We start from the raw sequence: 15562 nt of genomic DNA on the forward strand, positions 1-15562 counted from the left end.
AAGCAAATCTTTATGGTACGAAATACACCACATTCATGCAAGAAACATTAGGTCTGTTATTGGAAGAAATACCTTTAGGGACAAGGAACAGAATGTTGATCAACAAGATGGTTGTCAGGCACATTTTTCGATGATGGCTAGAAATGAGTTGCAGAGACAATTGACAAATCGTTGGACTGGACGCGGAGGAGATTTTTCGTGGCCGGCTCGTTCGCCACACCTAACGCCTCTAGATTTTTTCTTGTGGGGATTCGTAAGGGAGATTGTTTATAAAGATGTTCCAACTACACCTGAAGATACAAGAGACAGAATTGTCAGAGCATGTGCTTCGATAAGTGTCGATGTGATAAGGAATACCACTCAATCCATGACAAGAAGATTACAGCACTGCGTTGATACCAATGGTCATCATTTCGAACACCTTCTGTAAATGGTTGTTCATGCCACCTTTGTGAGCTTCATTAACCTTACTGTTACACGTCATTGGACTCGTCTCGATAGCCGCTATCAGAAAATAAGCACCAAACTATAGCATCCCATTAAAAAAAAAAGTTGACCTTTATATCTCTGAGGCGAGCCCACCTAGCAACAAAAAACTGACGTCATATCATGACCCCCGATGTCCCATGCAACTTCTGTCCCACAAACTTTTCAGCTCCTACAATAATTTCGGAGTTACTCTTGGTGGCAATAGTTAGTGACACACCCTGTATAACTTGTCACACATGGTTCATTAATATGCTAACAAGGAGGGAACAATCCGTGGTTTGGAGAATATGTAAACAAGATGAAAACTCCGTATGTAATTTGCACTTCAACTTTAGAAACAAAACTCTGAGTTTAATCTGGAACAACCAATAGTGTACAAACATACGTATCCAATTTGTAGAATAACTGCGGAAGATGCTTTGTAAATAAAAACGAAATGCGATTGGTGTAAAATTCTCTTTAATTAAATTGTAGTAAGCTTAAGACGGAAAAACCAGTAATAACTGATTTTATCAACTGCTGCGGAAGATAATCACGCTAACAAAGATATAATGTGTTTTGGCCTTAAGAAAACGAAGAAGGATAAAATCCACTAATAAGATATGAGTTAGCGCAGCAAAAATAGGATAACTTCCAACGTTAGAAGCCGACGGAACTGTCAGAACTTTCTTCCCGAGAAACCTTCGTGTATGGGCCCGTTGACAGACTGTGTCCAACCCGCCGTGAGAGAGAGAGCTTTGCTAGGCATGACAACAAACAGTGATCTGTGACTACAAAGTTTGAATGTAAGCTCTTTGTGATTAGGCAGGAAAGTTTGAGATTGTGTGTACTATACAGTCGAAGTAAGAGTGCGTCTCAGTTTGAGTTTTATCCAGAATGTCTGTTAATTCAAGAATGGAGCAGGTAATGGAATAAAAAGTCAAAAACTATTACTGCATGCCTTGCGCCGCTAACAAAAAAATTTCATATCAACAAAAGGGTGGTGTAGACGTCGACGTTTCTTGGTTGATCGCCGAGTAAATTTTTGAAGTCAGTAGTCTAACGAAATAGATCGCTGCCGGCTTTGAATGTAGGTGCGTTACTCCTAAAATTTGTTATTTTATGATCTAGCGCCGTAGAAATCGTTTTGCGAAACGTTTAGAATGTTCTGGAAAGTGGGCGATAGCGGCTTAATTTTCACATTACAGTTAAAACTTCCTAATTGTTTCACAACGACAGATAGAGAATTGGAATAAAGTTGGAAATTAGTTGCAGTTTTCCGGCGAGTGAATTGCGTTTAGTGAACAATGTACTTGTTGGCGTACTGTTGTTTCATAGTCTCAGCAAGCTGATTTCTCTCTTTCAATGGTTTATCGAAGTGTCTAAGGGGAAGGCCGTGTGAGTGCTTAACAGACCCCGTCCTTCACTCTGTATTCATTGCCAGTTATTAGTTAAAATTAACATTTTGTGCTGGTATTATCATGCAGTTACTCTAATGTACTGGCATGGCAGTGCACCATTCATAAGTACGCTGGGTGCTGGAAATAGTGTAGTTCGCCGTGTATATGCAGTCAGTAACCATTGTTGGTTGTCATACTCTGTCTAGTGCCACGTGCCTCCCTTAGTGATGGTGCCGTATGAAATGCTTTCCTATTTTGAATTTGTATTGCGCTATTTCTTTTTAAACCACTTGCAAGTAGAATTTGTTCTTCCAATGTTATTCGACGTGTAGGTTTAATAAGGTCAGACAGTCATTAATTTCAGTAGTTCATTCTGTATTCATTTCAGCTACAGGTATCTGAACCTCCACAATAAAAGCCTGTATCATTTTAATGCTTTCTATATGTCGGCTTCATGCCAGTTACTGTTATGTTTCATTCTCACCACTTCACTCTTCTGAAAAGTCTTCAAATTACAAAAGAAACACAACAGTCTGAACGTAAGAGTTTCTTGTGAGACTGAAATGTTACCTATATCAAGAATATATTTGCGCAAAATTAACTTTGTCTTCTACACTTGCCAGTCTGTTCAAATTTTTTCTGCCTATGCCAATGCTAGTTTCTCTGAAGGAATGTATCGCAACATTTATGATACAAATGTGGTTTGCTGGTTGTTGTTAATTTGTTTCTTTTTCCGTGATTTGGATACAGTTCAAAATGATTTTTTTAAATACAAAGTAATGCTGTCATAAACATGTTTATTTTCATTGAACGGTGTTCTGTTGAATGTGCTGAACAGTTCCTTTACTCTAACCCAAGAACTTGCTTGGCCACCAGCAGTTTGAACATAGACTCTGCCTGTGGTGAAAGTGTTGAGAAAGAAGTGAAACTATCTGGGACTGCTTTTCAAAAATAAACATAAACTTTACAATTCAACTGAGTTTATTGTTAACATTGCCATAATTGTGAATGTAATCTCCCCCTACCCTTGAAAGTTTCTGATTGTTGAATGTAATCTGATTATTTATTGCAATTGGGTATAGTTTGTGATATGACAGTGTATGTATCAATGGCATATGTATGTGCTGTACATATGATTGTGTTATGGTATTCCTGGCTTCATTAGAACATGGAGGAAAAATATGTCAAATGCTAAGTTTTAAGTATGTTACAGTATTTATTGATAAAGTTTTTACCAATACTGCTTAGCATAGAGCTATTAAAAAAGACATATTACAAAAATTTTGTGAGACTAAATACATAATCAAAATTGTTTGTGAGAACTTGTTTATCCATATCAGATCTACAGGAATATGAAGCTAGATTTACAATTACTTCAGGTATTTGTCCAGTCCAGTGCTGAAGTGATGTCTTTTCATATCCACTTTCTCTACAATGTCAGACGTAAAAACACAAAAATGAGTAGCCATTCACTTATGGATGAGACAAACAGAAAGTAACAGAACAATGGTGCAAATGTTTTGTGTTCACAAAGTAAGATCAGCTAAAGTGATACATTGGTAACTGGTAAATAGCAGTCTGTGTACAGATGGAGGTTTCATACAAAAAAACTTGTACAGTCCACAGTTGGGAGCAACTGCATGTATTGATACTGGATGTGTCAGTTTTGTTCCATAATGTTCTCCCAATGTTACGTGTGATGTCATAATGTGCAATGAGGAGGAGACCAGAATACTGACACTGTTTCTTTTGCATCTCTATTAGTTTTAGAATTACGTTGTGATGACAGAGTAATCTGTAGTGTAACCAGAGTTCTAGGTTGGGTTGGAAAGTGACAGTACGGCTGAGGGTTGGTGAATCCAAATAATAGCTGTGAAAGCCTACCTCAGTTGGGTCGTGAGTTTGCAAGTGATATTGGATCCTACAGTTGAAAACTTCTGAATTTAATGGGACCCAAATAAGGTCATACTAAGAGGAGATATCAACTGTACAGAAAATAAGGGTGGTGACAGGCTTATTTAACTGGAGTCTTTACTGTCCAGACATTCCAAGAAAAATGCCCTGCATCTCATGATGACCTATTTAGAGAACAGCAAGAACCTGCTTTCAGGGCAAGAACTAAGAATATTCTTCAGTCTCATAGGTGTTTATCCCTTCGAAATTGTGCAGATAAAATTAGACAAATAACAGCTTCTGCGGGGGCATCAAAGCAGTTGCTCTTCTTGTGCTACATACAGGGCTGGAACTGTAAGAAACAAAAAATGTGGAACAATAAAATGTATTTTCTGCCACACACGTCACCATGAGTTACTGAGTGTAGACATGGATGTAAATGTCACTAGGAATTCTATTACATAGTTGAGAAATGCTAAGAGCATTTTGTTGAATGTTACATGATTATTTCATGTATAAACTGGTTGCAAAAAGTGTGACAGTGGTGGCCATGAGCAGGGAGTGTGTGGATACTTGAGCATGTGGAATACTTCAGCCACTGATGTTGTCTCATCAGGTTAATTTATTTTTACATAGGTGGTATCACTGTTAAGTTTGACCGAGCGAGGTGGCGCAGTGGTTAGACACTGGACTCGCATTCCGAAGGATGACGTTTCAATACCGCATCCAGCCATCCTGATTTAGGTTTTCCGTGATTTCCCTAAATCGCTCCAGGCAAATGCCGGGGTGGTTCCTTTGAAAGGGCACAGCCGACTTCCTTCCCTAATCTGATGAGACCGATGACCTCACTGTCCGGTCTCCTTCCCCAAACAACCCAACCAAACTGTTAAGTTTGTCAGTATTTTACAAGGGAAAAGGCATCTACTGTCTTAGAGCACGATAGTTGTGTTGTCTGTTTACAGTTTTCGACACCCTAGCAGTAAATAGCTAAATGGTTTCCAATTTTTGTTTGGTTAATTTTTATGTTTGACCAAAAGAAACCTAGTGACTGGAACCTTTGTAGTTTGAACATTATTTTTGTTCTATAACAGTTAGAATAGTTGATTACACAACATAGAAATAGCCAGTTGAACAAAAATGTTGAAGATACGGATGCTTCTGACTCGTGAGATGGGCTAGTTGAGCTATGGCTTAACTTCCCCTATGCTAAAAATACATTTATAGGTGCATTTTGTTGAAAAGAAACTTTGTGTGAACAAGTGCTACAAAATTGTTACAAAAAAAGTGTGTGCAAAAGCCTTTAGACAATTACACATCATTAGTGTAATTTGTTAGTAGGTAAAGCTTGTTCACTAGCTTCCACAAATGTAAATGTTTGCAAAGGCTTTAAAGTTAGTGGTGTTTTTGCCCGTAATGTGAATTTTCACTAATTATGGGTTTCCGTAACCAGACAGTCCCATGTCCTCCTGGAAAGTGCTTGGGCTTCATTCAAATAATGCAAATGATACCAAGCACATTGAAAGACGTGTGGGTGGGCTTTCGTCTACTTTCGCGTTGAGCCCCCAGCAAGTAGACCCATTGTTTCACCAGAACTGTGAGACCTTTCCACAAAGCCATGCCTAATTTTATGAAAGGCAGTAGGAAAAAGCTAAATTGGCAGTTTTAATTTCTGCTTCTGAAAAGCTATAAATTGAGAAATCACTTCTGGGTGGAGCAGAAAAAGATGAAAACGGGTAATGGGAAAACTTTGACCTGCACAAAAACAGTCAAAGCAATGCGTCTACCATGGAAATTCAGAATAGGCTTAATCGGAATCATCTAACAGAATCTGACAGTTATTCAACAAAAAGCACAAGCTCACTCAGGGCCAAGAGTAATAAGAGGGACACTGAAGATGTAGTTGTGGACAGGAAGCCAAGCATAAGTGATTGCTTGTTGGTATAATAAGAGAGGGAAAATGTGCTATGCAATTTGTTGGGAAAGTTATTAATATAGAAAAGGAAGGACTGAAAGTTAATTTTCCAAAAACAAAAAAAAACAAAATAGAAACTTCATTCAATGGAAGAGGAGTGAGAACAAACAAACATGTGTGCCAGGTTATCCATAGAGTAAATGACTGTTGAAGTTAGTCACATGATTTAGTTGCTTTCTAGTGTGTGGTAACGTCAGTCCAGCTGTTGCCGTGGTGGCTAGCATTGTTGCCCTCACTCTAGTGTCCCATGTTTTCCATTTATCTACCGTATCCATAGACGGTTACTACAGAAATGTTTGTTATAAAGTAGGGGATACAAGGGTGTTACATTAACAGTGAAATTACAACTGGGTTTCACAATAAATGTATAACATATAGAGTGTGTGTGTGTGTGTGTGTGTGTGTGTGTGTGTGAGAGAGAGAGAGAGAGAGAGAGAGAGAGAGAGAGAGAGACTGACTTTCAGGGTTTACAATCATTGTAAATTCTCATTCTTACATCCATTCTTACATTTACTCTTCAGGAAAATTTGGTGTATTTCCTCGGATGAAATCGATCATAGAAACACTTGGAAATGGAGAAATTCTGAACACAATGAGTATTATTATTATTATTATTATTATTATTATTATTATTATTATTATTACTACTATTATTATTAGAAACATACATAAAACAACGTTTATACAATTGTTGACAGATAAACATAGTTGGCATAATATTTGGCCAAAATTTAGCCTCTTCAGTGCATTTTCTGTTGGCTGGTGACTGTTGTCTTCTGTACAGGTGGCTAAGACACAGTTGACACTGAAGCGTATGTTGAACAGTCTGTTCTTCCCCACAGTCACACTGGGTTTTGTTTTCTTCAGTGTATCCCCATTTTACCAGGTTAGCCAATGATTTGCCTGTGCCTACCTCAGCCTATTCAAGGACATAGAGATTTTCCAATTCTCATCACGACCAGGGGGTAAAAATTCTGAAAATCTTCTCCAACCAGGAGTGCTGTATGTCTCTAGTTTCTCCAGTGTTCTGAGGAAACTTTCCCTTGGCCTTAGTCATTGTGGGTGCGATTGTTACTCATGCATGCATTGGTGCTCCAGTTTTGTTGTTTCCCCGTTTGCTGCTATTTCTTTTCAAACAGAAGGTGGTGCAATTCCTGCAGTTGTAGAGCCAACCAACTAGAGTTGACTTCAAGCAGCCTGTTATAATTCTGCATGTGTTGTTTAGGGCAATTTCCACCTGTTTGGCATTTGTTGACTTACAGCAAACAAGACAGGCATACTCTGCAGTGGAGTAGCATAATGCCATAGCAGAATTTCGGATGGTTCCAGTTTGACTGCCCCACTGTAATCTGGCCAGTTTTCTCAGTAGGTTGTCCCTGGAGTAGACCTTTGATTTGAAATTCATGCAGTGTTTTTTGAATGTTAGAGGTCTGTCAGGTGTTGTTCCAAGGTACTTTTGAGTGTCACAGTGTTCCAGTTTAACCCCTGACCATTCTATCTTTAACTTGCAGGTGGTTTTCCTATAATTCAAATGGAAAGCACATGTGTGTGTCTTTGATGGGTTTGGTTTAAGCTGGTTTATTCTGTAGTATTTTGACATATTTTAAAGAGCACTCTTATGGGTGATTTGTATTCAATAGAAGTTTGAGAGTTGAGTTGCCAGAGCGAGATCATCAGCATACAAAAAACTCCTGCAGTTGGTGACTATTGTTTGGTTGTTGGAGTATATATTGAAGAGAAGTGGAGCGAACACACTTACCTGGGGAAGGCCATTTTTCTGTAGCCTCAATCGGCTATGTTACAGTCCTTCTAGGTCAACGAAGAATCTTTGCTTCTGCAGAAGATTGGTGACAAGCTTGGAGAGGCTGAAGTCCATGGTTAGGTTGTAGATCTTGTTTAATGGTAACTGCTGGTTGACGGTGTCGTTCGCTGCTGTCAGGTCCACAAGTCATGGATGGATTTGAAGCCCGTAAGGTGACAGTGAGCATTGTGCAAAGACAGGTTTCACTACAGTGACATTTCTTCATTTGAATCTAAGTTGGGAAAGAAACATTGTCAACATTGCTGAAGATTTCACCTGTTGGCAATAATTTTGCAGCAAACTATATCTAACAGATCACTTCTATGAAAACTAATGCCTGCAACTGATAATGAATAAAGATACACCACAGGAATTCACGTTGTACACATGGCGCCCAAGTTTTAACTGTCGGCCAATTCCTGACGGAATGCGCATTTTTTTTTTTTTTTTAACCGTTTACATTCCCGCTTGGGTTTGCCGTCTGAGTTACCGATCAGTTTAGCAAATGAAGTGCGGGCTGTCGACTGTGTTTTACATTTTGTCCATCAAAGCAATATGGTGAAGGCTATTTTTTACTTTTGGACCTCTGTTTCTGTATGGGGTCTTTTGTAGCCCTTTGTCCATGTCCCTGTTTTTTAGCTGTCTTCTCTTACATCAATTGGGATTGACGTATAGTCGTTTTTAACTCCTCTGTCTTTGTGTTTTGTAGTTTGGACTTGGGCACGTATGACCCCAGTTGTTGTTTTTGTGCCCTAAAACAAAACAAACCACAGGGATTTCGTGCAAAACAATTTCACATTATTTTTTCCAGTCTTGTATCATTTGTTTTTTAATTCATACACCAGATACAAAACTAGTAGCCAAATAAGGACAACATTTCAATATACATTCGAAAACATTCGTAAAGTAATATTCTGTGGGCATAGGTAGATAGTAGGTAAATAAAAAACAGAAATAAAAGTAATAATCAATCTTCAGACATGGGACACAAAAGTGTGATGCTGCAACCTTAGCCACTGAGCCACTGCTTCGGTTGGACTGTTTACTTGCAAAAGAAAACCACATGTAAATTACTCTCGAAAACTTTGACCAACATTTTCCTTCAGACGTGTTAGCTTATTTGGGCTTCTCTTCCACTGAGTAACATTTCTGGACAATCTGGCTATGGCACGTGCTGTGTTCTCCTTGTAAGTTTAAATTGCCTCTACCTGAAGACACCACTTTTGTTGGTGATCAATTAGTCTTCAGCCTCCCATCATCAATGCTAAAAAATTACTGTGTGAGTACTTTTACTATCGTAGCTGGTTTTGAAGAACTTAGTATTTTGTAAAGTTTGTTTGTTTTTAACATGAGATTTGAAATCCTTAAACATGTTTTGAGAATGAAATGATGATTTAAGTCTGTTATTTTCCAGCTCAAGTATCCTAATAACATGGATCAAGCATCCCCACCATAGGTATCCTTCAGCCATCATGTAAAACAACTTTGCAAACAATTTCTTCATTGCTGCATATTTTAGAATTTGTTTTTAAATGCATGTCTTATGGGGGAATGTGTAAGGCTTATCATGACAGTTGGGTCATTCCATGTCAGTTCAACCAAGGGCTCCAGCTCAAAGGCTCAGATTTGACTGAAATTCAGTAAACTAATTCTACCATGTGTGGAACACTAATGTACAAAGTATCAGTTACCCCTGCCAATTAGTTCCAGAATTATGACTTGTGAAAGAAGGTGGCGTGACCCGGAAATTGCAACTCGCAGCTGGCAATCTATCTTCAGACCTAACTTCAGGTCTTAATAACTTTGGAACTATTCCACACAGTCCAGTGAAATTTTTACAGTAACATCCATTTACAGAACACACTCCATGAATCAAAACACCAACAACATATTTCTGAGGGAAAATAAAAAATTCTAAAATGTGATTAAAAATTGTAATATGTTACAAGGTACATATTGTAGGTGCCCTCTATGCCAAATATAATTCACTCAAAAAGGGAAAAAGGGTATAAATTTTTTTGTGGTAAGTTTAATGTGGCCTAAACACACACAGAACTCATCATGCCCAATCAGTCACAAAAACTGAGTTACGTGCACACGAAAATACAAAAATTTGAAAAATTACCTGAAAAACATGGATGTTTGATGTGTGGTAGCACAAAAGGGACAAGTGGTATCCAAGCCAAATTTCACACTCTGCATAAGTAGACCATAATGATATATATCTCAAAATTTCAGCATGTTATTGCAAGACATTTGTGTACAATGGACAATGGAAGATGACAGATGTATTTGGTGATGTGGCCATTGTTCCACAACACAATTTTGTAAAAACATATCGTAAACTGTTCTGCCTCTACTTATCCTTTCCCACAACTGTTTAATCACTAAGCAACAACATACAGACAGATTAACACAATCTATCATTAATGTTTACTGCATTTTAACTGCTAAAAACCAGTTGATTGTTCTTTGAACAGAAGTTCTCCCACACTTTAGCTACTGTACTCTGTATATTGAGTGGCAAGTTGTACTGTCTTCCTGATACTGTGGTAGGAACTGGAACTGTCATAAGAATATGTTCAAAAGGAATCCAACACCTGTCTGCCAAATGTGGCCATTGAAATGATCTTGCTGGTCCTGCTGGTGCCATGAAGTTCACAAATACATCACCTTCTGCTTCACAGCACTCTGCAACACGTCCTAAGTACTATTTGTCATCATAAACAGCAATAACATAGCAACCTGGTTATATGTTGCTGCTTTTGCTTCTGAAGCCTGAGTCAGACACACTGTAAAGACACACGTTGGGCATGAACCTATAGTTACAACCAGACAGTCTGATAGCAAAAATGTCAGTTATTCCTTAATTAGTCAGTCCATTGTGGTCTTCTTCAAACCGAGGTTCTAGACTAACTCGGTACAAGAGCACGTACTGTGCTGGTGCTTTTGCTTCTGTTGGTAAAGGTTTGGGCAATGAATCACAGGAAGTCGACAGGACAAATCATGACTGAGGTGTAGGTAGCCAATGAGTCTCATTTGTAATTTTGTATAATTCACAAATGAAATTAGCAGGTTTTTTTATTGTACAGGGTTAGAATTTCACCACATTATCAGAATTTTGAAATTGGAAAGAAGACATCAAAGTAAGTTACTGCAGTGCTGAATGTGTATCTTTGCTATGTTTCACATCAATCTATAATGGCAGTCAATTAATGTGTTGAGATTCATTGAATTCACCAACTCACAATCAATTATCACAGTCCAACATAATCTAGACCTCAGGTTAAGCTACAGACAGTTTTGCCATTGCAACAGGCCGCCCCCCCCCCCCCCCACACACACACACACACACACACACACACACACACACACACACACACACACACACACACACACAATGGCTCTGTCAGTTCAAACCCAAACTCACTCTCCAACCTACTGTAAGCCCCAGGATACAAGACAGGCCAGTCTGTTGACGCACTTGGTTTTTCCAGTCACCAAAGGAATACAAAAATCAGGAAGCAACCTTGAAATTGATAATAAATATATTGTTTTGATTCTTTCATTGACTAGCTAAAACTGTCCTGTCACATCTTATACAAACAGCTTTGCTGATCTACACACAGTAGAAGAGAGGTGTACTGTCAGATGCTACCTCTGTTTGAGGCTTTGGCTGTCTTTTAGTATCTTTTGCTGTCACTAGACATAGCTCCCCATCCAGCACTACAGCCACAAAATGTAATTTATCTTTTTTTCTAAAAAAGAGTATTTTTGTTTTGAAGTACAGTGCTGCATTGCATAGTGAGGAGTTAGTGTGTCCGTTTTTGGCCTTCTTGTATTTGGAAATAAAATAAAAAAGTGAAAAGCCATGTGACTTCAACTTTATTCTATAATACAAAAAATTGCTCAACAGTACCCCATTTTCTGCACATTGAAATCCCTTTGTCACTAGAGATACTATATGGTGACAACTGTAGAGCCATACAAGGACATCTCATATTCACCGAACTTGTCAGCATGTGTTGCTATAAACTTCTTGAGAAAGGTCCCTATTTAAGAGGTTTTGTTTCCAGTTTGTCTACAGACATCTTGTGCTTGCACAGGAGATAAGGGTAAACTATAGTCACTTGATCTACATGTCAGTTTTATTTACATAAGAAATACGTATAGGTAATTTACATTTAAGAAAAAGAATCATGGATTTAGTATACCTATAAATTGTGTTGTGGGGACTGCACTAATTTAATAAATTTTCTTTGTGGTTATGGTAACTGCATGTTGTTAACATTGTCAACACACTGGATTTCATGATGTGTCATTAGGCTTTGTTAGTCTCAAAGATGGGGGATGCTGCATTGACGTGAGGTTTCTCAATATCTCTACTTATGTTTCAAATACATACATACTTTTTTTCAGCTCCAAGCGACAGTTGAAGAACTTAAGAGACTTAGTAATTTGACAGAACGACAGAAAGTGAAGGACATTTTGCTAGTCGAAGCCAGGAAAATTGAGACTGAAATTTCATTATTGAGAGAACAGAGCGGAGCAGAAATAGCAGAATCATCTTCAGGTGGTGCCCGAAATGCACCTGCTCGATGCTATGATGTGCGATTAACTAATTATGGTTTGTATCAAGTCCATTAGTAATATTATAGTATTAAGACCTCTATGGAAGATTAAGAAGAAATATCTGTTCTGCCACATTAGACTGCAGTGGGTTAAATTTTCTAACTTTTATTAGTATTTATTTATTTTTAAAAATAAATTCTATTTTACTTTTTTCTCTTCCCACTTATGTCACTAGAAGTAAATTCAGTCTTTCATATTGCAATGCAAACTACAAACATTCATTGTAATGAACAAACTCCCTTTCTACTTTGTCATCCTGCTCTGGATTTTTTTACTGATGTATGAAATATGAACTGCTTATAAAATTTTCCCTATCATTATGGCAATAAACAGGTTTCATATAATTGATATCTAATGTGTGGTTGTTTGTTTCAGCATGGGACCAGTCAGACAAATATGTTAAAATTTATGTTACTTTAAAAAATCTTGAAGCACTCAATGAAACAAATATTGAATGTGTTTTCACAGAAAGGTGAGTAAATACAAGTTCAAATATAGTTATGTCCATGTGTTTTAGTCTGTAGACCATGGCAGTGAATGTGCTAAATGTAAGTAGTTTATTTATTTATTTTAATTAGATATTGTTGCGGAAAATTGTCTGGAACTTGTGACAAACATAGTTTATCTAATCTTTTAGAGAGACTGATTCACTCTAAGCATACTTCATTACTTCTTGTCTGCGTTTCGTGGAAACTGGTGAGTTGACTAATGTTATTCCTGACAAGCACGCTGAGAAGGAACTATTGTAAATATTATAGGAAACTAACAGTGATCTCATACATAATTAAAATACTTATCAGTCTCGATTGCAAGGATTTATTAAAAACTAAAAATTACATGTCAAAATGGTAACTGGTTGACTTCATAAAAAATCATTTTCAGACTATGTCTCTAAAACATTAAACATTAATATTCTTCAGAGGGAAACAGGTGTCACAATTACACATTTCAACTTTGTAATAAACATGGATAGACAGGCTTAACAAAATAAAAAGGTCTTTCACCATCGAATGGTGAGCATTGGTAAGTGTTGAAGGACACCGCTGGTAACTGCTAAATAGCAGCAAAACTTTATACATTATAAAGAAGCTGCTCTGCCCCTCGCCAGCTGCATGACAACGTTGAGAGCCGATAGGGCTTAACATGATGGGAATGTATGAGAAACGTAAAACGTTGGGTGGTAGATATGGATAAAATAAAACATTAACAATTATATAAAGTAAGATGCAAAAGTAATTATTTTACTTCAGCAAAAATAACTTCAAACATACATAAACAACCAACACAAATAGAAGAAAGAACACTGAACTGCCATCTACGGGTGTTGGATAAAAGTTCAAACTCGAATATTGAAGCAAAGACGAGTGTTGCGACGCCAACCATTCCGTGGAGACAGTAGCTTGGAACTTAACGATGCAGTGTCGATGGTAAGCAATATGGTGCATCATAGATGCAACATCAGAATGTTGCCATTGGTCACCATGGAGACAAGAATTGATTAATGATGATGAAAATTGAATAATAAAATGCATAAAACCTAAAACTGGGTACTAAAGCAGTATGAGTGGTGAAAGACTGAACACGTCCAAATGGTTAAACTTGAAACTATAAAAGAAAATGCACTGACAATTAGTCGAAAAACACCATATGTACAGTGATGGGCTTCTGACCTAATTCCGTGACAGAATTCGTGTCATAATTACCACCTTTATAGATTAAAATCTGCCATAAAAAGTATAACAAAAAGAAAAGAAAAACATATATTTTATAAAAAGAGGGGGTTGATGGAAATTACCAATGGTTTAAAGTGAGAGAAGCAAGGGCAGACCTGCATTACAGCAGATCATCAAACAGATCAAAGAAAAGTTTCTCCAAAAGTATAGTTGCTCATTCATAATGGTAGATGACAGTCTTTTGTAATAGGTATGGTATCAGTCTCTTCCAAGGTGTCTAATAGGAGCCTTTTTGGGGGCATTATCTAAGATTTTAAAGTTCTCCTGGATAAGCTGTCCTGAACTTTTACTATATATGACATGCTGCCAGAACACTGATTTAGTGCAGGCTTTGCTAGTTGTGTGCTCTTCGAAATGAGGAAGAAAATTGTGATAAGTTTGTACTTTTTATAATGACTGTTGCAATCATTACAATAAAATCTTGTCCACCCCCGAGTTAAAAATCTCGACTTCCAACCTTAAGTCTCTGCTTATTTTGGAGTATGTTACTGGTAGTTAATGCCATGGTGGTATGTGTATTAAAAACTATTTATTCCATCAGACAGGTTACCTATATAGATTTTTTAACGAATTTGTAGGTAGTGGTGGCAGGAGCATCTGAGGATTTCATCTGCAGCTAGTGGATACTTTAATACTCTTTGGATCATTGGAAGAGAAAGCTCTTTTATATTTCATTGGATGACAGGAAGCAACATTGAGATTGGTATCAGTTTCTGTACATTTTCTGTAAAGGGCAAAGTGAAGTTTTCCATTGTTATTTCAGATAATAAGGTCAATAGAATTGATGAAGGAACAATAGCAGACGTATTCATTAATTATATTGAGACAAAATTTTTCAGAAAGAATCCAGAAATTCCTAATATAAAAATTTATAATAAACATATGGATGATGTGTTCCTGCTTTAAAGAGGTTCAGAAAAAGAAATTGATCATTTAGCTACAGTTCCAGACAGCATTCATCCAAAATCATCTTTTACCATAGAAGACAAAAAGAACAGAAGTATCAGTTTTCTTGATCTTACTGTTCCCAATTACAATGGTAAGTATCACTTTGCCATTTACAGAAAACCTATGGCAACTGAGAGCATTATCAACTCTACTTCCTGTCATCCAATGAAATATAAGAGAGCTTTCATTTTTTCAGTGATCTGCAGATTATTAAACTATCTACAGTAGTAGTTCATAAATTACAATATTGAAACAAATAGCTACAACTAATGATTTCAATGCAAATGAGGTTGACATATTGAATAAGTTGAAATGAAAATGCTCAGATGCTCCTGTCACTATTACCTACAAATTTAACATGACCTATATAGGTAATGTGCCTGATAGCATAAATAGGTATTTTAAAAATATGGATACAACCCTGGCATCTACTACAGACCACCTACTCCGAAATAAGCTAGGACATAACATTGGAAGTGGAGATAACTTGAGGGTTTAAAAGATTTTTTGTAATGATTGTAATAAACATTATATAGGACAAACGAGTCATGATTTTCTAGCTTGCTTCAGAGAGCACACAACTGACATAGTCTGTACTAAATCAGTGTTCAAGCAGTATCTCATATATAATTCATTCAGGAGGGCTTATCCAGAAGAAACTAAAAAGTCCTACACAGTGTCTCTAAGGGCTCTTAAAAGGGGACAGAAATCATTT

At 37.2% G+C, this 15562-nt stretch overlaps 1 protein-coding gene across 1 annotated transcript in view; it reads left to right on the forward strand.

Annotated features, from left to right (window-relative positions):
- The first annotated feature begins 1243 nt into the window (after window positions 1-1243).
- LOC124721234 (calcyclin-binding protein) overlaps window positions 1244-15562 on the forward strand; it is a 34515-nt gene continuing 20196 nt past the window's right edge. Inside the window, exons 1-3 of the mRNA XM_047246091.1 lie at window positions 1244-1392; window positions 11954-12161; window positions 12542-12638. Coding sequence (XP_047102047.1) covers window positions 1366-1392; window positions 11954-12161; window positions 12542-12638 — 332 coding nt within the window. The 5' untranslated portion in view covers window positions 1244-1365. The remainder of the gene's footprint in view (window positions 1393-11953; window positions 12162-12541; window positions 12639-15562) is intronic.

The sequence above is a fragment of the Schistocerca piceifrons genome, chromosome X, assembly GCF_021461385.2.
Source record: "Schistocerca piceifrons isolate TAMUIC-IGC-003096 chromosome X, iqSchPice1.1, whole genome shotgun sequence".
Classification (NCBI taxonomy): Eukaryota; Metazoa; Arthropoda; class Insecta; order Orthoptera; family Acrididae; genus Schistocerca; species Schistocerca piceifrons.